The following is a 25,281-nucleotide window of genomic DNA, read 5'->3' as shown; positions in this document are numbered from 1 at the left end:
GGGTGGGTGACATTGACATTTTTGTTTCCATGGAACAGGGGACACAAGACACCTTTTGGATGGGTTGCTGGAAAGTACCTGCCCCCCCAGTGAAGATCTTTGATACACATGCCCTTGCCATAAAGACCTTTGAAATTGTAGGAAAATGTCAGAATTTACACCCCTCTGGGAGGGAGGCCACAGAGACTGGACTTACTATAAGTGTTCAGCGCAGATTAAGACCGATTACAGTGTGGGGACCCTGAGGTTTACCGTGTAGCCGCTCACACTGTATTTTTCATTGTAGAAAAGCCATATAATTCAGCTGTTAACTCCCAAGTACATAATTAGATTAGAGGATCCCACGTTGGTTTAATTCATTGTAGGGCAGAGTCTCAAAGCCTGCTCATTAATTGCGAGAAAAGCAAAATTAGCTGTTAAATCCCACGCACAGGCTGGGCCGCCTGCTAGAAGTGCTGTTTAACCTCAAATTAACTTCATTATTTTCACTCGCATGCAACACGTTATGGGAGCCGCCGTTTCTGTGGCGATGTGCGTCCTGAATCATGCCACCACCGGCCTTTGATTCCTGGGCTATTTAACCGGGATGTATTTGCACAGATAAATACCACAACACTAAAAAGTTAATGGTTTACTAATTTAAAGACGGGGAGTAAAAACCAAAAGGAGAAAAGGCGGTGTTTGTAACTTCAAGTGTCCGGTTCACCGGTTGGGGGGGTGTTCCTGCCTTGTATGAGAGAGGCAGCCATCTTCATTTTCACTGGAAGAGCAAAGTCAGGCCATCGTCATGATCTAAGGCTTCGGTGCCATGTTTTGTTCTGGGTTTCATGCGAGACCAAATGTGCACTGTACAGCTACCTCCCTCAGCAGCATGGCCATGTGATCATGGGAGATGGGGGGGGGGGGGGGCTCGGCGACGCTCCAGCCTCCACTCAGCACATCCATTTACATTAAACAGAGGATTAACTCCCAGTTTGCATGCCTTTGCCGGGGTGTCGATACCGATCTCTTGGAGTTTGAAACCACTTCAGCCAAGCGATCAGACAGGACTCAGGAACCAGGAAAATTTTTCCAGGCCGGCATGAACTTAGGCCACCCTGGACGTGTGTGTTCGGGGAGCAACGTTTGTGGAAAGGAAACAAAGTGGCTTGTCTCCTTTGGCGGGATCATCGACCCTTCAGCGATTGGCCCATCGAAGAGCTGCAGTCTCTTTCATATGCTGCCTCTGTTTGTTATGGTTTTATGTTTTTTTTCCCTTTGTTACTGGTGCGTAACCCATCTGTGCAGATGGCCATAGATATGGGGCTCTAGGAAACCAGCACAGGGTGAAGAGTTAACTCTTAGGTCATCTGTTCCTGGCAGAGTAATGTCTTCCAAGCAAGCCACCTCTCCGTTCGCCCCCGCCACTGACGGAGAGGACGCCATGAGCCAAGAGCGCCTGCCCTGGGACAAGGAGGAAAACTCGGAGCTCCACGGCATCCCACAGATGGCCCCGCACGGCCTGCTGCATGGGAAGGCTCACCCCGAGGAGCTTCCCATCATCAACAGCATCTCACCAGAGTCCGACTGGGACAACATGCTAACGGCACAGCAGCGGATGGTGAGTGACTCGCCACGCGCCCCTCGCCATCCCTCGTGCTGCCACACGTGTATGCATATCTGCTTGAATTCTGACATGCACACACGGATGCATGAGCATGGACACACGCATGATCACCACCCAACATACATGCATCTCTATTATTTATTCTATTATTCTATGTCTATTATTTATTCTAAGGCAGGGATGGCAAACGTGTTCCGTGGAGGCCTGTGCAGGTTCTTGGCATGGCCTCTCAGTCAGCCAATTATAAAGCACTGGTTCTCAACTCCAGTCCCAGGCTGATTGAGAGGTCGTGCCAAAAACCTGCACCCACACTTGCTCTCCATGGGTCAGGTTCCCCACCCCTGCTCTAAGGTATCTCTTTCGGCATTCCCACCAACCTGGTGTTTCCTGGATTAGGCTCCGGACTCACCATGGCCTGGATAAGAGGTGATGGATGGATGGATTCTCCATGAGAACATTTTAATAACACAATGTCAAACTCTTCTCAAGTACTCCCAAAGTTCCACTTTGTTAATCAATCCTGCGCTTAGCGGGAACAGCAGTACTGAATCATTGGCAGGAAATTGTAGATTTGCTATATTTCTATAATATTGCTTGTTTCTTGGTCAAATAAATTGACGGCATGTTGTGTAATGTGACTTGAATAAAACAAAATGGTGAAGAGTTTGCAGGCTGGCAAAGAGCATTTGGTTTGTGATGACTGTAAGCAGAGTGGGATACCATGCTGATCCAGGCTTTAAACTGAGTACACTGGTAGCGAATCTTAGATTTTGGATGTGGTGACTTGCCAACGGAAAAGGTACCCGATAAAAGAGACAGCGGGAGTAAATCTGGGGAGTTACGAGACGTAGAATGCGAATAGATCCCTGAAGACTTTATATATTTGATGATTTCTTTCGTTTGAATAGGAAGGATTACGAGGGTTTAGCGCGACCACAAAGTGCCAGGATTCTGTAACGACTCTGAGCCGCCAAACGAGACAGATAGGAGGAGATGGTAGAAGGTAAAGAATAGACCAGCTTGGCTGCTTATGTATCTCCTTTGGATGAGATGGCACACTCGGGCTCACACATACACGTAGGTGAACCTGCACACAGTCTGCAGAACACAAGTATCGCGCACATGTATGAGGGCTGGTCAGGTGAACCTGCAGCACCGCCACCCGCCTTCTCCTCTGGCGTGGAGCTCCTGCTGGACGCTCCTCGGCTGCCTTTGGGGAGCAGGGTCGGGTGCTGCCGGCAATGCTGCGGGCAGCGCACCATGGGTCTCCTTTGTGAAGACAATGCCTCTCCGTTTCCCTCTTCATCTTCTGAGGCTGAAGTCTGTTTCATCTCAGCCTGCCGCTCTTGTCCCTCTTGGGCTGAGCCAGCCGTTTATTTATTTATCTGTTTATTAATTGAGATTGATCAAGCACAAAGAAGGTCTGATCCAGCATCTCAGTAGGACTTTGGTGAAACCCAGGTGATTTTTTTGTTTGGGCTAGGTTGTCGTGTTGGGGGTGACACTAAATCATGTTCCCAGTCACCATCGTTTTATTTCAGCAGGAAAATTCCGGAAGTCAAGACAAACAGGTTCTGTAGCGATTATGTCACAATGGTTCTCCACAGCTGTTTTTCGGGGAAATGGAGGGGATTGCCTTACAAGTTTCCTGACAGTGATCAGCATCTGGACATGGGATTATGAGTTTATATTAGCAAAATTTTTGCTTTGTTCCTGAGCAGTGACATCTGTAAGCTATGCTTCTTTATAAAGAGCCCCAATCACGTTTGTTACAAAACCAAATTTGGGGCTTTGGAAGTAAGAGTGGACAACATACACACACACACACACACACACATACACGCTGAGCGTACGTATGCATGTTTACACCCCAGTGGCCTCAAGGCGCTGTGCCCCGCGCGACCCGCCCAAGGACGAACGCTCGGCAGAACCTCCCGAACAGCTTCAATGGAGACTTAAGACCTTCGCAGCTTGCCAAGCTGTCTGGCCTTTGAAGTCGGAGCCATCGCAAGCGGCCTGCGATCCTGAGAGAGGACCAGCATGGCGACACGCTGAACTGCGTTTCATGTCAGCCGAACTGTGTCGGTATATAAATAGCGAGACAATGAGAAAGTGGAACAGAGTCCTTGAGGCTGCCGGGACGGCCCGGTCCCCACAGCCTGCCCCCATATCCCTGTGCTAGAAATTTCCGTAGACGAAGAAGGCAGTGGGCCCAGACGTGGCCCCTGCGGAGAGTTATTGTTTGTTTCTGGTCAGGGAGCTCTCCATAAATCCCGCACCCCCCCAACCCTTTGTAGTGTTACAGGCCTTTGGGATCTTGAGCCCCTTCCCCAGCTCCCCGACAGGTCCCAGACGGGTCCGTGTCAGATAACCATGTGGGCTCTGTAATTAGGCAGGCCGAGTGTGGTGGTTCGCGAACCGCAGCAGGGAGGCCAGGAAACCCCCCGAATCAAAGCGGGGGCAGTCCGTCCAGCGGGCCTTGTACCGCGGTGGCACTACCAGTCAGCTGGATAAATGGGGTGGCGGACACCCACCCCCGTGGCCGGTGGCACCCCGTGGACAGGGAGCTTTGATGCCGGCTGTGGTGCAGATCGCTGCCCGACTGGGGCAGCATGCCGTGTGGGAAAAGGCCAGGTGGCTGTTCCTTCATGCCGACCTGCAGCGAACAGAGTCCTCCGCCGCGCAGCACAGCCTTCTGGGAAAAAGGCCACTCCTTACCCTCATCGTCCCATGACCAGCACTTAGCACAGTTTACAGAAGCATCAGAAATTAATTTGTACCAATTTGTGGTGCATATTCCTGCCCATTGTTGCTCATTGTGGTGTTTTTAGCTGTATGAAAAAAATGAACCTTTTAAAATTGAAGTTGAAATGTTTAGATTCACTCTCTTTGTTCTTTATATAATGATTGTAATTTCGACACAGCTGGAAATGCTGACGTCCTTTCGCTGGGTCCGCCGCTGCACTTTCTTTAAATATTAAACATACCATGCCTGGGTCTTTAATTCCTGTGGAAATTGTTTTCAAAAACTTTCAGCCTTCATTTCAAAATGCATTAAATGTTGACTGGCAACACATTTACAGAACATCAACAGTCTCATGCATTTTTGTAGCTCATGGTAATTTTATCAGGGACCATGTTATATATACTATGAGCAGTAATTACTTCATAATAACACAAGTGTGTAAAATATCTCAAATACTGTGCGCAAACTATACCATCTTTAAATCTCCATTATCTTTATCTTAAGGTGATAATACAAAAGGTCCTGAATTAAAAAATATGTAAATTGATGTTTACAGTTATTGCACAGTTTGTTGGCAGTGTGAATCCCCAGTGAATGTACAGAGTTACTCTGGGGGCCTATATGGGGTATCATTCGATACTCTGTGTTTTTATATACGGTGTCAATCCCCCGTGAATGTGTTAATCCCTGCAGTCAGGTCCCATAGGAGGTAAAAAGGCAGCATTAGTCCCATAGGAGGTGAAGAGACATTTTCAGTCCCATCAAATATTAAGGGTTAGTATCAGTCCCTAAGGATGGAGACAGGCGGTGTCAGTCTATGGGACTGGGGTGAGCATCAGTGTCAGTGCTGCTGTTGAGTCCCAGGAAGCCTCAGAGGTGTGGTGTGCATCTGCCAGAGGAGAATGTTTGAGGCATTAGGCCTGATTGTCTGCCTCTGCTTCTCCGCCATGCATCGGCGGAGGGCTGTGCCCTGAACTCACGCCAGCTGATTTATCCAGAGCTGCTGCGCTCGCGGCAAGCACTCTCTACCCCCTGCCGACTAATCAGTGCAGCGGCCGCGGGGCCATGGAGGGTCACAGAGGTGCTGGGCCAGGGCGGGAGGGGGGTACGGTGGAGAGGCAGCCAGATACTCATGATTCCAGCAGAAGGGCTCGCCGGGGCGATTCTCCTCATGCTTCAGCTTGCAGCTCCCACCTGGCGTGTCTGTGGGAATTACAAGCCCCCGTCCCCTTCTGTTTGACATCGTTTAAACGCGGTGGGATGTACCGCCAATCTGCGAGTCTCAGTAGTGTTATACCACAGTGACCTGTTTTGATTCCTGGTAAAATCGCGACGCTGAAAATGTGAAGAGGTGCCTATGAAAATCACGGAGGTGGGGAACAGGGACTGAGACAGGTCTGGGCCCAAGGTCTTCACATTCGGGTCAAGTATCAGCATAGGAGCTGAGCTGGTGCCTCGTCTGGGCTGTTTGTCTGGTGGTGCCGGGCCCATAATTGGCACTGCCGCGCGCCAGCCGCCAACAGGAGCTCTGGCGCGGTACATGCGTTCCCAGGGATTAACCCACCGCTTACGCGCACCAAGGTTGTCACCAGGGGCAAAAACACAGCGAAACTCGATAGTGGATTGGTGGTGGTCCACTGGTTCGATCCAAAACAGGCCCCTGTGTCCTGTGAGCAGTCGGGATGCAGGAGTAAAGGTGTCTGGCTTTAAAGGATTCGTCCAAGCCACGCGACATCCCTAAAAGGATTCTCCCAGAATTACTCAACCGAACGGCCGCCATAACTCATTAGTCAGGAGTGTTTGCTTGCATTGCCAACCCTAATGCTCTGTGACAGCCAGCGCAAAGATGTGTATTTGGATTCCTGCGTGCTGTGGTATGACTGGCCAGCTTTCTCTGGGGCTTTAAAATGGCCAGGAAACTGGGACAGGGAGATGCAGCAAGGAGGGGTGGGGGGCAGCAGTGAGAAGTTAACAAGTGAACTGACCATCGCTCCTTTTTTCTCAATCTTGTTTGCTCACAGGAATCTGACAGCAATAAAGTGTGCGCCCTCTACTCGTTCCGGAATAACTCTACCTCACCACAGAAGCCTGAGGAGGGGGCCCGGGAGCGTGGGGACCTGCTGGGGGGCTCCGCTTTCGGCACACCAGAACGCCGCAAAGGAAGCCTGGCCGACGTGGTAGACACGCTTAAGCAGAAGAAGCTGGAGGAGATGACAAAGACCGAGCAGGACGGTATGAGAACGACATCAGCCCCTTGCCCCCATCCCACCACATAACAAGCATACACCCTTGCCCTCCTTATCAGAGTGGGAACATTCTCAATTCAAAATGCAATTTTTTCAGGTTTCCGCACGTGAGCCCGCTTAAGCCAAACATCCAACATCGCAAACTTTACTTTGAATTTTTTTTTTTTTAAATAAAAAGATAATTAATGTTATGTTAAAATTAATAAAAATTATTTAAGTGAGTAATGTTATGCAAAAATACCAGACCAGGCCGGCTGGGCCTCTCCCTTTGGCCAGGCGTGGTGCAGAGCGCACTGCGCCAGGAAGGCTAACATGGCTCCCTTTCCAGTTTGTTCTGACGCCGGTCCAGTCTGACACAGGGTGGGTGGCACGACACCTCGCTTTAAGTGTGGCTGAGGCACCGGGCCGAAACGCCTGGGACCCACCGCCAGGAACATTACCCTCCACCCCGTTACCGTTGGAAACACTTCTGAGTATATTTGCCTCAGAACTGAGCTCACCGAATAAACTGCTAGTCAGTGACGTTAAACTTGCGCTTCATCATGCTCAGTTAAACTGCTTCGGATCACTGAAGACTATACCCTCATTCTTATGTCCTGTCTCTACTTGTTACTCATCCCTTCATTTTTATTAAAAATGTTGTTGGTGTATTAATTTCAGAATTTAGCGAAATGGTCGCGCTGGAAAGAACCTGCTGAATACCCTTGTTGTTAGGAGAAGGTTCACAAAATTTTCCCATTGGGGGAAAAACGGAACAATTACCAACATTAAAATCATTAATTAATAGTTAAACGACAAAAACAATATTATCTTTCACAACTTCAAGCCCCTTAAGCGATACATAAAATAAATCTAATTATCTTCTCAAATAGCTTTCCTTATAGTGTTGTATACGCATGTAACCATATAATTACAGGAGTCATTTGGTGATGATAGAATCTTCTTTTTACACCTAATAAGAGTGTAAAACAGACATAGTATTTCAGCACAAAAAAGCCTGAAATGTTTATAATTACAAAGTCAGTCACTTCAAATAGTGCTCTTTCATGTGTGTTTAATTCCATATCCCCAGAAGGAGCCTGAAATCATCTGCAGTGAGGATGCACAGATCTGCGCTGTCATATGCTTATTGTTCTCTCCGCCCCCCCCCCCCCCCCCCCCAAAGTTAATTTCAGGAGGGTTTCTCAGAGCCTCCCGTCATTTAAGTCCTGCTTGTTAGTTCATGTACACCGGTGTAGGTGTGTCAGCTCAGGGTGTGACCAGCCGCTGGCTCAGTGGGGGTCGATCAGCAGGTTGGGGCAGACGGACGCCCCCTAATTAGGGTGTTAAGTGTAAGGTGGTGGGTGGGCAGGGGGGTCTCCCCCCCCCCCCCCCCCCCCCCCCCGGGGATTCGAGCTCTGCATTGATTATCTTGGGAGCTACTAGCTTCAACCATTCATCAGCAAAAAAATAAATACTGCACTGAACTTTTCTCCACATACCATATCGCTCCTTTGCCTAAAATAATTTAATAAATTCCCCAGTATCTTTTTTAATTTCTTCAGAGAATCTCAAGAAGGAAATATTTATGTTTTGTTTCCTTATTCTTCCAAGAAAAGATTTTTCCACAAACTGGTTTTCACGTAAAATGAATTTGCACCTTGCAAAGTCAAAAAGTCAATTAGTGTTTGAAAAACATATCAGATTCCTTCGAATCGTCGCTTTCTTTCTTTGCCTCGTGGTGATGTTGGAAGCTGAGGGCTATGCTGGCTCAATTTATTTTTCATCTTTCATTCATGCGTCATTACAGAAATGTGAATGCAGGGGAATTTGAATTGCAGTGATGTTGGTGTCTAGATGCCGATTGTTGATTTTGAATTGATTTAATTGTTAACAGTATGGATGATTGTGCTGCACGACGTTACGTGAGACGTCCGTGTACCGTTCTGACATCATACCACCTCCTCGTTGATTATGTCCGACTTTTATGGCAAAAATCATGTTTTTTGGGTCCCCTTCATGGTGGCCCCGCCCCCACCTTCACCAGCTCCCACCTGTCTGCCTGCATTTGGCATCACCAACTGCTCACTAATTGGCCAGATGAAAAATATATGCGACTCTCGTTTCGTTATTTTGGTTCCCGCATCGTTTATTTATTTTTTCCTCGACATTTGCTTTGCAGAAGTTGTGGTTGATGGAGAGCCTTGTGGTGGGGATGGAGCAGGGGGTGCGTGTGTGGGGGCATGGACGGTATGGTAATAATGCCCAGATGGCATGGGTGGTTGTTGCAGTAATTTAAATGGTGTAGTGGAACTTGTAATCCAGGGTCCGTATGTTAGCGCAGAGAGGAGAGGCCCTTCTGCGGGGCAGGGCAGCTGTCTAATCTCTTTGCCTTAATAATAGAGCTTCAGCCAAGCTCATGTCTGCTTCCCCATGACGGCTCAAACCACGTCCCCCGTCAGAGGAAATCAGTCACGGAGAGGGGCTGGGGGGCATGAGGGGTGCCGAAAGTGCCAGCAGTCATATGCTTGAGAGGCGATTGCAGAGCGCTGTGATTAAGAGAAAATATGGGGATATTTTTGCCCCTACACGGTTTCCTTGTGGGGGGGGGGGTGGGGGGTTGAGGGCATTCCACTCTTCCTCCGGTCGCCTCTTTTTTTGGAGATTATGCATGCTTGTCTCCTTGAACTCATCAGACTTGTGAACAGTTGGATTAAACCATTAGGAGGAACCGTAAAGACGTTCTCTTAACAATGTGGCAGCCGCTGATGTCACCCACTTGCGACACTCCCACTACACCGCCGATCCCTAACGTGGCTGTAACCTGTTATCCTGTTGGGTGTTACCATCTACTTGCGTTACTTGTTTCGGACAGACACTTAGTGGGGGGGAACATGTAAATATTTGCTTGGCCTGTGAATATCTGTATGTCATCATGCGTGTGATGTCTGTGGCCAGTCCTCCTGCATGGGGAGTGAAACAGGTAAACACCCCCCCCCCCCCCCATATTTGCATCCTTACCTTCTCCGCTCTCTCTCCACATTTCCTATTCCCACGGCGGTGCTGATAAGGGTCGTTTCGCAGCCTGACAACATTGGTGCTTCTCACCTTGTTCCTGTAGCCAGGAATGTGCCGTCGATGTATTCCGATGTCAGAGGTTTTCTCGGGCCGATCAATGAAGTTTCGCTCGGCCTTCCAGTACCTGTGGTTGGCGTTTTCCCACTCTGTTGCTCATCGCCGGAGCCAAGAAGCTGCCGTGAAATTTATCGCAAAAACCCAGGGAGACTAAACACTTGGAAATTAATATTCTGATGAGGCTAGGAAAGATTATCTCTTTTCAGCCTGTGCTGGATATAGCTGTTAAATAAGATACGTTTTATTTTGCATTTCACGCTAATTGTTCACTGTTGCTTTCTCGCACACCTGCTTCGCCGCAGAAAGTAAAACACAAAGGAATCAGGTGCATGGAAATCATTTTATTTCACACCAGCCAGAATTGGCCTGCCCCCAAACTCTAGTGCCGTGTATACGCTCAGCATTTATTGGAGAGACGTAGCTGAGCGGGCTTTGACCCCCCCCCCCTGCTGTCGAGCTGCTTACCTTAAACACACATGTCAGACTGTCAAATCAGACAAAGTGTGTAGGCCACAAATCCCCAATCCTGATATCCGGACGTCTGCTACACCGGTGTTACGGCGGCCACATTTCCGGGGCTGCTCTCTAACAGGTCCTTCAAGTGCTCTAAGTGGGGGGGGCTGCTCTGATGAATGAAAATGGCCTCCCAGCACAGAGGGCCTGCAGCCTCTGAATGGTCACCTTCACCGTAAAAAGCGGTTGGGGGGGGGGGGGGGGCTTACGACCACGGGCGGAATTTATTTATTGCGAGGTGTAAATTTATTATTTACTGGGCACCAGCCGGGCGCAGCTTGTCAGCGTTAAAGAACGTTGCGTTAAGCAAAAATTTTATCATCTGTCGTAAAATTCCAAGGTGAGTGTTTATTTTTTATTTTTTTGGAGGGGGGGGGGCTCAATTAGGGTTGCTTTATATGTTATATATATTTCCCGTAATGTGACCGGCTGCATCGCAGGGAGAACTCTTTCCACACGGTTCTCAGCCGCGTGTGGCTCCGCCCCCATTTTCCCTCCTTATCGCATCTGGCTTGTTAAATCGTGCGATGCGACGGTGGACACTCTGCCCATCACATGAACCCGAAGGAGCGGATGGCCGCGGCCCTCTCTGCATTTCTTTCTGCGTCACGTGACGTCCTGCTGAAACGGGGGGCCGCCGGCTGGGGCTCTTGGTGCCCGGGCATCTGTGAAACTCTGCCTCTGCCAATTAGTCAGCATTCTTATACTGGCAGGAGCCTTTCTGGCCGCTGGTTAAAGCTTGTTATCTTCTAATCCATGCTTATACCCTGGCTAGTTTGAATTACAGCATTACATGTTTCAGTTAGCGATGTGGCAGGGAGTCAGAATCAGCATGGGGGTGGGGGGGATGCTGTGCTGTGCCACAGCCCTCGTTTTCCCATTGGAAGACCCCACTGTTCCCTCTCTCGTCTTCCTGGTGGGAGGTCCCTGGTGCCAATTTGTGGGATCATCCAGTTCGCTTGGTTTGAGCTGGCGGCCTGTGCTGAAATTTAACATGGCGTTCCCTCTCGTTCTGCGCAAAACTAAGCCAGTTGTTTTTTTTGACGACAGTAGACACACAATCTATGTGGTAAAGAGTGAAAAGGTGGTGGTGGGGGGGTATATAAAATTTCCCTCATTTGCTGCCCCTTTGCCTGTCCCCATGGAGGATTTATGAGGAAGCAGAAGAAGTGTGTCACTGGACAGACTCCAAGCCGTGGTGAGATAAGCTGCCCTGCATGACCCTGGGTGACACTCGCCTGGCAGGCCCTGCCTCAGTGGGGGGGGGGGCTGGCTTTGGCCATGACTGGACTTCTACCCCCTGACAGTCAGACCCGCCCCAGCTAAGGCCTGGAGATCAAATTGCAGTTGACTGTTTTTCCAGCAGGTGCATGCATGTGTGTGTGTGTGTGTGTGTGTGTGTGTGTGTGTGTGTGTATTAGATTTATATTACATTGTGAGGACCAAATGTCCCCCACAATCTAATGAAAACCGGTAATTTTAACGTTGTAGGGACGATTTTTCAGATCCCCTCAAAGATCTGTGAAAGCAATCAAAAAACAAAGAATGCCAAAGGTCTCGTATTTAGTTTGGTTACTTATGGTTGTCACTACAAAAATATAATTACAATATAATTGTGTGTGTGTGTGTCTGTGAGTTTGCACTTAAGTCCTGCTTGTTAGTTCATGTGCACCGGTGTAGGTGTGTCAGCTTAGGGTGGGACCAGCCACTGGCTCACTGGGGGTTGATCAGAAGGATGGAGCAAATGTCCCCAAATTATGTCCCAAAATTGTGGCATAACCTGAAACTTCCTTACTTTTGGGGACATAATTTTCAGGTCCTCATTTGGATAACTTCAATTTAGAAAAATCTGAGAATGCAATAAAAAAATGCCGAAACTCTTAAATCTGGCCTAATTTTCCATGTGCCTCTTTATCCCAGTTCCACTTGCTGCTTCCCTTCAGCAAACATCTCCCAAGCGGTTATGTATTACGAACCCCTAACCCACCCACTAAATCCCTGTTAACTCTTAAGACACCCTCATACACCCCGCTGTGCTGTGATGTCATTAACAGATTACATACACACGTAATCGGCCCTGTGCGGGACATCCTGGCCCGTTGCTCCTGGCAAGATGGGGTCCTGGCCGGGGTGAGAATAGGATCAGGCTTAAGCCAGCGGCCAGATTAGCCTGACAAAGCCCCTGGCTGCGGGGTCATGTAGAGCCCGGGGCGGCCGGTCTGCCCCACTTGTGAACCCCCATTTTTGTGATCAAGATTCTTATATGTGTCTGTGTAGGGCAGGGAGAGGGGGTGCCATGTGTGGGCAAATCCCCAACTGAAAGCCTTTGGTGTGAAATAAAACGCGGTGGCTGGGCTGTAATGCAGTAAGTAACACGCATTGCCCCCCTATCACTGCCCCCCCTTCAGTATCCAGGCGCTGTGTCGCCTGCCTGCTTCCTTGCCCCTGATTAACAAGGGTCTTTGCTCTAATGCAGTTTGACAGGAGCATTCCACGTCCTGCGTGTGCTAGGGGGCCATGGAGCTAGTGGCCCAGGTGAACTGGTTCCTTCTGGAGCCGTGCTTCAAACCCTCAGTTACCCCCACCTGAGCAAACAAATCTGCCTTCTCCCCCCCTCCCAACCCCACAATCCTGAATAATGCCCACCTTTGGAAAGTGGAGCGCACTTGTGCGTGTATGCCAGAGTGAGGCCGTGTGTGTCTTGTGGGATCCCATCTCCCGTCAGGGCTGTGGAGAGACTCCAGTTGGAATGTGTGATCTGATGCCCCCCCCCCCCCGCCCCCCACTCTTCTCGCACCTGGAGAAGCAGATGCCAAATAGATTTTGTTGGGGGGGGAACACGGGCCCCCTGCCCACTGTGACATGCGAACACTTACAGAAGATTCCTGGACCTTGGCTCTTGGGCCCCAGGGAACTTTAGCCCATCGCTGCTGCCCCCAGTGCAAGGCTAAAAATATAACTGGGAGAGCAGGGGGGTCTCCAAACAAGGGTGGACCAGGAACTCTGATTAGGCCGGTTCTGCCCCGCTTTGTCTTTGTGGTGCAAGATGAGCCTCCCAAACCAGTGGTTCACTGTACAGGATGGTGGCACCATAGACCCCCCCCCCACCTCCCCGGACACCCGGACAGGAGCGCCCCCCCCACCCCCGATTCTAGTGACAAAACAGGCAGCTGCCGCCGGCTCAATGCCCCATTCTTTGTCGTGTCCCCATTGCTGCTCTGCTTCTCATATTCTGACTAGTCAACAGTAGCAACTGCTGGGGAGCATTCCAGCCCGCCCCCCCCAGGTTCAGCTGTTGACTTCATCCACCAACCGACCATCAACCCCCCCACATACACAGTGCCCTGGGGAGCCACAATGCCTCCATTGTGTCACTTTCCCACACCGCAGTCCGGACGCCCCCCCCAAGTTGAGGCAAGGGGGGGGTGGGTGTCGGTATGTCTGAGACAAATCCTAACCGGGGTGGGACAGGAGCCCATTTGTATCAAAGGCCCAAACGGGGGCCTGTCCCAGCACCTCCGTGTGTTTTATTTTTGTGGCGGTGGCAAGTGGTTCCGGGGAGGGAGGGGGGATGTGAGCTCCTAATTGCCTTTCTGTGCTGTGTGACCCACACCATCCAAGCCGTGTGACGGGGGCTGGTGTGCCGACACACGAGGATGCCGGGCTGCTTAACGGCCCCCAAGGGCCACCCTGCGGTGCTGAGACATACAGCATCACTTTCTGTAAATGAGAACGGGCCTGGAGACAGGCAGATGCCGGAACGCTTTACTGCGCGGGGACAGATGGGGTGTGTGTGTGTGTGTGTGTGTGTGTTTGTGTGTGTGGGTTTGCATAGATCACACTTGTGGACCAAAATGTCCCCAAAGTGCGGTAAAACCTGAAACTTCCTTACTTTTGGAGACACTTCTTCAGGTCCCCATTTGGATAAACTCAATTTAATAAAAATCTGAATGCAATCAAAAGTGCCAAAAGTCTTGTATTTTGGTTGGTTTTTCCCGTAGAGATGAATGGACGGTCCCCTTTTAGATAGGAAGACAACTGTGTGTGTGTGTGTGTGTGTGTGTGTGTGTGTGTGTGTGTGTGTGTGTGTGTGTGGACGTCAGCAGGTGAGGTCATGGGGCCCTAGCCCTCTGTCACTGCCCTGTTCTGGGACTCCGGTTTCCTGGGCACATTCCAGACCAGACAAGGGCCCCATGTCACCTGACAGGGATGAAAATAGTGACCCGGTAACTGACACCCCTTCTGTGGCCGCCGGGGTGACTAATGATTTTACAGCCCCCATCGTGCCCCTTGAGAGAAGATGGGACCTGCTCGCACTGTCACCCACGGGAAAGCCGGCGGTATCCTGCAGGCGCGCGTGTATGTGAGGTCGCTCGCTTGCCTTCCCGGTGCCCCTCTGGGAAACATGGGTATTGTTTTTTCTCTGTGTCCTCCCACCCCCTCTCCTCAGGATTGCTGTTTTGTTGTTGTGCATCAGGTTTACTGGAGGCCCTCTGATTAGCTGAGGGTCTACTTTGGGGAATTACAGCTACCAATCACGGCCGGGTGCTTGTCTGTGGCTCCGCCCACCCGGCACGGCAGTCCACTGCAGCTGGCGATATGGGTGTCTCTGCGTCCTTCTGGCTGGCCAGATGCCTCTTCATATATTGTAGTGTTTTCTGTCCATCATGGACCTCTAGCCCTTGTACCTCTTCTCTTTCAGAGTGTAAACACAAGGTCTGAAAGTTGCAGGTGAAGCCGCTTTTCCCACCCACGCATTCTCCCCTGCACCCCACCCCCCCGACCTGTTTGGGAAGCCTCCATTATTTCTTTGGCAGGTGGGGGGTGGAGATCGGGAATAGGTTGGTTCAAAAGCAAACACAACCCACGTAGCTGCTGATAGCTGAGCGAACAATGGTCCATTGATTCCAGGGAGGGGGGTATGGAAGGGCGGGCGGCTGTCACCAGAAAAGGGTCCACTTCCTGGGTTTTAGAATGCATCTGGGGGTTCATGGCTGCTCTCTCCATCCTTTCTAAGGGCAGCTCACTGTCAGGGCTAAAAATGAAGCAAAGCAAGAAAAATGAGGTAGTCAGTGCACGGCTGGATGCTGCTGCTATGTTCCCTCTTCCGGTCCTCTAGGTGTCTCTCCATCGTGGCTCGGAAATGCAGCCAGCAGTAACGGCCCAGGAGATCGGTGCCAATGTGTTCTGCTGATCCGTCAGACCATGAGCTCTTGGTGCTGCGGCCCCAACCATGGAGCCCGGTGTGTAAAAATAGCGACCTTTGGACCGGGAGTCTGAGGCACCGGGCGTGACTCATGGACTCACGGCGTTCCTGTCAACAGAGACCATGGCAAAATCATCCTTAAGTTTAATTACCGCACTGCGGCAACTGAAAATGTCACGGAGCTTGAGCTCACATTGTTCTGCCTCCCTAATTACGCAAATTAATGGCAGATGATTTCAAAAAACATGGAAGAAAGGCCTTTTATTTTACTGACATTGAAACAGTTGCATCGTAATGCCACCATACTGAGGGGTGCTTGATAGGGATGAGAGTGTTTGACATAAGTGCTTTTTTTAACACTTGTAAGGACCAGACATTTTCAGGATGTTTCATTAACGGCGCACCCAGTCTTGTAGCCTACGCCATCTGACATCCGTCTCCCCGACGCACATCATGTGGTGAAATAAAATTTCTGATGCACATGAATGATATCGGATACTGCTTTCTCTTTAAGCTTTGCCTACAGGCCAAGATGGCTAATGGCCGTATTATACACACACTTACGTTAATTTACCATAGATGAATAAAAGTGAATGTTTTTGTGGGATTGATTAGCAAAAGAAGTTTATGTCTGACAGTTAGATTGTAGGGTGTAGAATTGGGGGGGAAAAAGAATCAGTTTTCCTGCAAGGTACCCAGTAATTAAATTCTTGTTTCAGATTATTATAATTTATTACAGTGTGTGGGCCTTAATGATTACTGATGTGAAATGAAAATTATAAATTGAAATTAGGTTCACAGACCCCCCCCTCCCCCAGGAATGCTTATCCTCACAGTGCAGGATCCCACATCGATTCCAGAGTCTCATGCCAGTGTACTTTCATTAAGTGTGCCTTGGAGGAGAAACCAGTTTGCGTGCCTGGTTGCAGCTCCCCCCCCCCCCCAAAGTTGTTGATTTGTATTAAGTACCTTTTCCTTTCCAGTGTCCCCCCACCTCCATTTAGAGGATCTGACCAAATGTCCAGATGCTGTCAGACGGGCTCTGAGGTTCTTTGAGGACCTCTCATCCTCTTAAATGGGGAGATAGGTCCCGTCCCATCACCCAGCTTTAATGGGGCCAAGTTCTGGGGGGTGTCCCAGTGTGGTTGGGCTCTCATGACACTACAAGTTCCATCACTTGTGGGCCAAGCCACATCATCTGAACACCTTCATTTCGGCCCCTGGCACTGATCCTGCTGCCAGCTGTACCTCCTGCTGCCTGCTTCAGGGCCTGCTGGGGACATTTTAATCTCATGTCCAAAGCTTTTTTTCTAGAGGGTGCTTCCGGGAATCCTTGGCTTCCTGGATCCCGGCATGTGCACTGGCCACCTCTGCCTTGCCTTTGCTTTGGATTCCTAATCCTCCACATGTGCTGCTTTTTCTTGCACAGAGGTGGGAAGGAGTTGCTATACGCTCCCATGGGCTGGGCACAGGGGGGGAGCTGACTCACCTCCACTCATCTGCGGGCCGGCCAGCTGCGGTACTCCAGCGGCTGGCCGGGGGATCAGCTGACACCAACCTGAATGGGGAGGCCAAAGCATCCTCATCAATGGAGGCCGGAGTCCCCTTACAGGAGCATGTGGAACCTGCCAGCCTCTTACATCTCCTGCCTTCCATTTCCTCCGCGAATGCTTTCGCTCAGACGTGTTCTGACGTGCTTTGTGATTAGAGTCAGCTGTAGCCCAATGCCATCGCAACATCCCAAGCCACCCCTTCTGGGCCCCGGTTCAGAGCCCCATGCTGTCTGCGAGCTGGCTGCATGATCCACTGCCTTGGGGTTAGGGTATCAGGTGACTTTGCGTGGAAATAAGGCCTGGGTACAACCTTGATGAGACCAGCATGGTCTGGATGTGTTTGGGCTCATCGTGCCGGACCTGTATCCCTCTGGAAGGGCAGTGGTTACACCCTGAGTCCAGACAATCCTGGCAGCTTCTCTTCGGGACACACAGACAGGAGCGATTTATGAAAAGGGGGGGTAATCTCTTACTAGGGATGATTTTAACGAAAGTAAACAAGATCACACTATTTCCATCCATCCATTTTCTGAAACCATTTATCCTCTTCAGGGGGGTGCAGGAGGCTACAGGCATAAGGCAGGGATCAATCCAGGATGGGGCATCAACCAATCACAGAGCACACTCACACACAAACACCATTTACTCATTTTGGTAACTTCAATCAACCTCTGTTTTTGGAAGGGGGGTGGAAATTGGAGTACCCGGAGGAAACCCCATGACAACATGGGAAGAACATGCAAACTCCACACACGGAACCCTGGTAGAGACTCGAACCCAGGTCCCAGTGGTGTGAGGCAACAGTACTAACCACTTATGCACCTCTGTGCCACCCTAACTCACTTTTTAAGCAGATTAAGCACATTTCTTTCACCTTAAAAAGCATTTTAAGGCTTAAGTCCCCTAAAACAGCCCTAATGACCCCCCCCCCCCCGAAGTGTGTGCCCTGTTCCGGGCTCTGGGTGCCGAGTCGAGTCGACTGCAGGAGATGCGGCTGGGGCAGCAGAGCCCTCGCTGGCAACGGTGCCCACAGGTGGCTAACGGGGCTGCTGCTCACTAAGTGGAATAATGAAAAGTATTAGGTGTCAATTAGCAAGGGCCGTCCCCGGAGCGCAGGTGCTGCACAATGCGGCAACGCATGCCGAGCTGCCGGCGGCGGTGCTTCTCAGCCATGCGCACCGGCATGCATATTTGCATATTAAAGAGCTGGAAATGATTTAACTGAAGCAAAAAGTCTTCTGGAAATGATGGAGGTTATTAAAACTGTTGACAAGGAGTGAAGGTAATTGCCTGAAAATGAGCAACGGCATTCTATTGGATACAGGGAATGTTTTTTTCAACCCCCCCGTTATTTACCCCCTCCATGTGCGTTTGCATTGTGCTGCTCCGCCCGGGTGTATAACCTATTACGTACAGATTGGTCCCTTGCAATTAGTGCCCTTTTTTTAAAACCCTTTCTTCAATAACGCTTTGATTATGGAGGCTTGGCGCACGCTTGGCACATCCGACGGCTGTTGTCTCTGCGACTGTCTCCGGAATGACAAAACACGTTCCCGCGCGTTATCTTCCCCTTTCAGTGAGAGCTCCCCCATAATTATTCTGTTTTGTTTGCCCGTGATGGCGTCTTGTTTTAGTGCCTCCGTGATTAGGAGTCAGGGGGATTTCGACAAAGTGCCTACTGCGTCACAGGGGGCACGGGCGGCTACGTGAGCGCTGAGTTTGTTGCCGCCCTGCTGCACCTACCCGGACTGGACAGCATGCCTCCCAACGCATTCATCTGCTTCCCATTGGCTAGAAATACACTGCCGCATTTGAGCGTGCTCCAGTTTGGGCTGCAGGGACGCGATTATTCTTTTTCTCCTCTCCTATCCCCTTCTCCTCTTCTTCTCTCCTCTATTCTTCTCTTCTTCTTCTTCTTCTTCTTCCCCTCTCCTCTCTTCTTTTCCTCTCCTATCCTCTCCTCTTTTGCTCTCCTCTCCTGTCCTCTCATCTTCTCCTCTCTTCTTCTTCTGCTTCTTCTTTTTCTGTCCTCTCTCCTCTCCTGTCCTCCTTTCCTCTCTTCTTCTTCTCTCCTCTGTCTACTCTTCTCTTCTGTCCTCTATTGTTCTCCCTTCTTCTCCTCTCCTCTCCAGGCTAAGCATAAGTTACATTATTCTCTTGACCTTGACGGCTGCCTCTGCCGTGTTGGGCTCCTGCCTTCCCCTCTTAATGTTATTAAAGATGCTGCTCTTGAAAATGCTTATAAGATAATAATTACCCTGACTGCCAGGCCTGCCCCTGACTGAACCAGCATGCCACACAGCACCAAATCAAGATATTACCACTTTTTAGAATCCAAAAAATGGTGTTTATCTCTAAAGGCTCAGTATGCATGCAGAGTTTTTGCGATTCCTGACTCTGTCTCTGTTCTCTCCTGGGCTGCAGATTTAGCCTTTTACGGCTGTTTACGATGGGGGGAATCATCCTTATGCCTTGTGTCAGCCAGTCATTGATTTGGTAATTAGACATTTTCCCCAAAGTGGATGACCAGTTGATATACAGACCTGGTGTTTCAGAGTGGGGGGCCTGTTTGTCTTCCTGGTGATGGATGATGCTCAGTGTCAGGATGATGCTCACACACACATACACATACACACAGGTTTGTAATTACGGACGCTCCTCTACTTACGAACTTTTGATTTACGGACTTTCAGACATACGAACGAAGAGGACTGTAACTCTAAATTGTGTTCATTGGGCTCCAAGTTATGACCGGCGGTTCAGAACGTATCTCATTCGTAAGTAGAGGAGCGTATATCTTTCTGGGGACTTTCCATTCATTTCTATGGGCAAAACTCTAATCCCAACATGACAACCTTAACCCCTACCCAACCCTAACCTTAACCATAAGTAACCAAACTAAATATGAGACTTTTGGCATTTTTATTTTTTTGATTGAATTCGCAGATCTTTGTGGGGACCTGAAAAATGGTCCCTACAACGTCAAAATAAAAGGTTTTTATGACAGCGTGGGGAACATTTGGTCCCCACAATGTAATATAAAAATAATCCACACACACACACACGCACGCACACATGCACTATAAATATGCCTGTAATTGCTTGTTGAATGCTGAGGTGTGTGCAGGGAGAAAGTGGTCCGCTTCCTGGCCTCATCCTGCCAGTTGGGGGGCTGCTGAGGGAGGGGTGACCCCTTCCTGTTCCAAGGGATTACAATAGCCGTGCAGGGGCTGGGGGTTGATGGCAGATGGGCTGGCGTGGGGCCATTTGGGGGGGGGGGGGACACGCTGTCAGCCACGCAGCTGAAAAGGGCTCCGGAAACAGTCCTGCCTGTGTTTTGGGACGGACTCCTGTGCCGATTCTCACGGGACACGGTGGATTCCGGTTGTCGAACCGGGGAAATCCTCTAAGCAGCCGGCTGGTGCAGCTGACTACGCATTTTCTGCATCTGAATAAGCTCTTGGCTCTGCTTGTGTAGGAGATACATTGTTTTCACGCAGCTCCTGTTTCGGGTATCTCTCTCTGTCCAAAGGGGGCTTCCACATGAAGCACGCATCAGTGGGTACACACCGTGATATTTTGGGTTCGTTTTCGTATTTTCTTCCCCTCTCAACCCCGGCTGACCCCCTACCCTCGATGTACAGGTTGCCAGAATGGATTTTAAAACACCCTCTTGAGCAGTCGTCGTGAATCCCGCGCTTAGAAGGAGATGGCGTGCATGTTTCTCATTTGCATTTGGCCACTTTCCCGATGCCAGTAGCGCCTGTCATTTGAATAGGACCAGGGAACGGCGGATGGCGGACAAATTATGTAATCGGCGTTTTCCGCTGAGTGCCTCAGCCTGCACCGTGATTTGGGCTGATCCTCAGTTCAGAGATCGACCCCCCCCCACCCCATTGAGGGATGTGATGAAGCAGCAGATTGAGACACTTTAAACAAAACCAGCTTCCTAAAGGCATCTCACGGGATGCATCCTGGTTTGTCGATTTTCACATACTAACGTCTATGTGTCGTGACATTAATGAATACTGGGAAATGTCACCTGAGTGTAGAGGCAGGAGCAGAGGCTACACTTTGAGGCCCTGAAGCAGACAGACAGGCCAGCAGAGACGGCTCAGGCTGCTGGCACTTTCCCAGCTCCTGAACTTCTAGGTTTTGCAAGAGCTGAGTTTTTTTTTTTTTTTACGTTGGATGCTGCCCGTTGAGACTTCTGACAGCAGCTGTGAGGACTCTCACTCCCACTCAGACAGGGTGTTTCGTCCCGCTGGCACGGGTTCACTATCGCGCGCCTTAGCCCCGCTCCGCCCGCACACCTGGGGCCGACGCGCTAATGTGACGTAGCAAACTGCCTGCCAGGTGGGTAGGCGGTCGCGCCACACTCCCTGCCACGGCTAACCTGACATCAGAGGATCTCCTGCCGTTACTCGAGGCTCCCTCCCTGCAATGTGGGCGCGAGTGGCCGGCGCACAGACAAGCTCTGGCCTCTTGCCGAAGGCCGCTTCTTTGCAGAGACTTGGATTGCATTAACACGAAAAATAAATCTGTGTAAACAGCCCCGACTTGCTTCCCAGGTATGCCTGGACACCCCGCCCCTAAGCCCCAGGTTTTCCTTTTCCCGCCTCCAGGTGGGGGGGCTGGTGAAGGAGGTGAACCGCGTCATTATTTTGAACATTCCAGCGCTTACTGGTGCTTTTGTGCGGCTTGGTACCGGTGTGGGGGAGAGTCACTGAGCAAAGCCAGGATCTCGGAGGGAGCAGCCGCTCCCAGGGCCGGCGTCCAGGCTGTTCTGGGCTGGAATGAGGCTGGCACCTCATTATCTCCAGCGTTGGGGCTGGGGCTGTTCCTCTAATCGCAGCATTGGTGGAGATGTGTGTCCCCATCTTTTGCCTTAGCTTCCATTCTGATGGCCCATTCTGCTCTGCGAGTGATTTCGTCTGAGGAGCCAGCACTGGCTGTCCTCTTCCGCGTCGCGTTTAAGAAGGAGGTGTAGAGAGTCAGTGATGTTTAATAAGGGGAGTCGTGAAATCTTTTGGTACTCGTCACTTCCCGTGAAAACGCCCCTAGTCAATGAATCTTGGGCTCTCCATGATCCAGCTGTCAGGCTTCTGGGAGATACAGTACATGTCAAAAGTTTAGACATGCCAAGCCCCTGATAAAGAAGAGTGATAGTGTCACATCACATGAGCTGCCCACCTGACCTAAGCATGGTAGAGATGGTTTTGGAGGAGAGTGAAGGAAAAGCAACCAATAAGTACTCAGCCTAAATGTGGAACTTCCTTCAGGACAGCTGGAAAAGCATCCCAGGAGGCCACCTCATGAAACTGTAGGGAGACAGCAGGGTCAGCAAGTCTCCTGAGCAACTGGGGTTAAGGGTCCTGCTCAAGAACCCAATGGTGGGATCACTCTGCTGACGACAGGATTTGAACTGGCAGCCTTCCGAGTCCTAACCTAGTGCTCGGTGCATATTCCCATTTATATTATTTAATAGTGTTGATGTTCATATAATTATTCTGAAACATAGAGAATAGTACAAAGCAACCGTTGTATTGGTAGGGGTGTCCAAACTTTTGACTGATGCTCTAAAGCATCTCCCAGAGTCTTAGGACCAGAGGGCCAGTGGGAATGGCACTGGGCCAGTCAGACTGGCTCACATCTCCACGGTGTTTTTCACCAGATGCGCAGACTCAGAAAGTCCCACTTTGTTCTTTTTCGAAGGATTTATTTGGGAGGGGGGGTGGCTGGGGGAGGGGGGGTGAGGCTCCTTGACCTGCTGCTCTCCCCACCCCAGCCGCATGACGCCTGTTTTGATCCACTGCAGGCTGCCTCATGAGTGGGAGGGAATGTCATTGTTCGGAAGGCTGGTTCTTAACACAATGGCTGATGAAAAAGAAGACATCTTCCTTCCACACTGCACTGGAGAGAGAGGAGAAGTGAGGAATCATGGGGAATGATGCTCCGTGTACAGTAAAGCGTGACCCACGCTACAGCCCCCCCAACTCTGCCCTGTCAGCTTTGTTTATCCTTCCAAGATAATAAATTTCCCTACTTGATTCCTGCTGGAATGAAATACTGATGTAACACGGAGTTTACAGACTGTATTTTCTTCCTAAGTGGGCAGAGTAAATCTTGTCGCTAATTTAGTTTTATGCGAGCCCTCTGCTGGGAGTGTTAAGATCTTCTTCTCAAGGAAAAGATGTTCCAGTTTAGTAAATAAAATCTGAGAAGCGATGCAGTTGCTAGGTGGGTGTCACATACCCCCTGCAGTGTGTGAATAAAATAAAAAGGCCATTATTGGCAAATTTAAAATGTATTCCCTTTTAATTTAGTAGCAACACACAGGACACCTGCAGTTCTGATAGGGAAGATTCTGCTATTTTGGGAATTACGGCCATGATTTTCAGAACTATTATTTGTCCATATACGCCATGTAATGCAAATAGTGATTTATGCAATCATTAAAATCCGAAAACAATAAGCAAATGTCATTCTTAATACCATTTTTTGGGATGATTTGTTCTGTTGCTTTCAGGTTTTCACCATGTATAAGAGAGTGTTCATCTGGGTTTTCCTACTAAGCACACGAAAAATACTATGTGTTTTCCTAGTTTCTTTTTGCTAAGAAAAGAAGCCTCATGAAACACAAGTATGACAGGTCATGAGGACTGCAGTGCGCTCTCAAATTCCTCTGCATGAGAAGCACAGGAATACGGGTATTTCGTAATTATTTGCGGGGATTTGATTTAGTGGTGAAGTATTTATTGCTGAAGACAAACGTCAGTGAGATATATTTTTGTTTTCCTTCACTGATTTATTCCTTTTGTCAGCCCGTTTGTGTTTATGAAACATGTTGTCGTTCCTGGAAGCTCCTGCCTTCCCTCCTGCCTGGCTGTTCTCATTTCATCATTTACAAACCACATCTCGGCCTTCCGGTGACTGCGCTCTCCGGGTCACATGCACGGCCGGGGCAAGGTCCCTGGCGCACATCACACCCAACCGGCGTTATCTGAAAAAACCCCAGCCTTGGGCAGACAGCGAAGGTTTTTGCGCTTGTCTATGTGACGTGCCCTTGGCTTAGGGCAGCCTCTCCATCAGCGGGGCCCGACGTTGTGGGACTGGGGGACGCATGAGTCTCTCATAGCTTCCTGCAGCCTGGCACTGACCATTTCCACGGGATGGCTGATGGTAAAGGTCACTGTCGGATCAGAGGGGTTCTTCCTCTGTGTAGTCTGTGAAACGAGGGCAGCAGCTGTGTTCGATGGGAACAAACTGCCCCTCAGCTTGAGGGGTAAAGTTGGGGTGGTCGCACTGGAGGTGGTTACTTCTGACCCCACCAAGGGATTCGGTGCAAGCCTCACGTCACCATGGCCGACTGTACCCATTCCTATGATGCACTCAGGAACTGACAAGCTGCAGCTATCCGAGCTGGTTCTTGTCCCCCTAATTCAAAACCTCCCCTTTGTACCCCCCCCCCTCCACTATGGGGCTTTCCCCCGGCACAGCTGGTCTGATTTCACCGTCACTATACCTATAAATGGGAAAATGTGGGAGCCAGACAAATGGCAGCAGCTAATCCTGTGTTTTACCATAATATATTTGGCTGCCCCTGACCCCCTCGAGGGTCACATGATACTTCATGGGCAGGAAGATAATTCAGAGCTATTTACCATCTGGGCAGGGGGGTGACAAGGGGTAAATAAACCTCTTGGAGGTTTTAGGTCTGACACGGCCCCCTCCACCAAACGCTGTGGGTTTCCTGAGAGTTTCACATTTCTTATAATTGCTATAAACGGCATCATCTTTGTTTTAATGGAAATAAACTCTGTTTATCTTTGGCATTTACAAATATTTGTAAAAAGTCACACATTAGAGGGATTTTCCTCCGTTCTGCTCGCCTCCCCGGGGTGTTGGCACCCAGTTCTGCTCCCATCGGTGTCGTTGTGACGGTAACACGCCGTAATTGTAATGGCTTTTTAAACACCCTTTGATTCCCCAGTACCTGCAGTTCACATGGAAAGAGCAGTTAACATTGCTGAGTTTTGGCAGTTTTTTCCCCTTTCTTTTTACATTTTGAAACTCTTTAATAGAAGGTGTTTTATTTTCTTTTTCTGGGAAAATTGAGTTGTTTTCTGAGGGTGAGTCATTTCAACTCATGTCGAGTCATTTTCTATTCTGTCTTTTCATTCTGTTTGGCAAATATGCTGCATGTGACCCATGCAATTCATGTCCTAGATCCTGTTGTCCTTGGTTTCGTCAGGGTAAACCATATAATTCCCACTTGACAGTTTTATATATTGAGA

At 49.8% G+C, this 25,281-nt stretch overlaps 1 protein-coding gene across 12 annotated transcripts in view; it reads left to right on the top strand.

Annotated features, from left to right (window-relative positions):
• The window catches only part of sox6 (SRY-box transcription factor 6), a 160,879-nt gene that overhangs the window by 67,531 nt on the left and 68,067 nt on the right, over positions 1-25,281 (top strand). For all 12 annotated transcript variants that reach the window (XM_048971985.1, XM_048971983.1, XM_048971982.1 and 9 more), the window contains 2 exons: positions 1,363-1,600; positions 6,374-6,584. In XM_048971985.1, coding sequence (XP_048827942.1) covers positions 1,367-1,600; positions 6,374-6,584 — 445 coding nt within the window. In that variant the 5' untranslated portion in view covers positions 1,363-1,366. The remainder of the gene's footprint in view (positions 1-1,362; positions 1,601-6,373; positions 6,585-25,281) is intronic.

This window comes from Brienomyrus brachyistius, chromosome 13, assembly GCF_023856365.1.
Source record: "Brienomyrus brachyistius isolate T26 chromosome 13, BBRACH_0.4, whole genome shotgun sequence".
Taxonomy (NCBI): domain Eukaryota; kingdom Metazoa; phylum Chordata; class Actinopteri; order Osteoglossiformes; family Mormyridae; genus Brienomyrus; species Brienomyrus brachyistius.
Note: the sequence above shows the minus strand (reverse complement) of the source record. Positions and strands in the feature narration are given on the sequence as shown.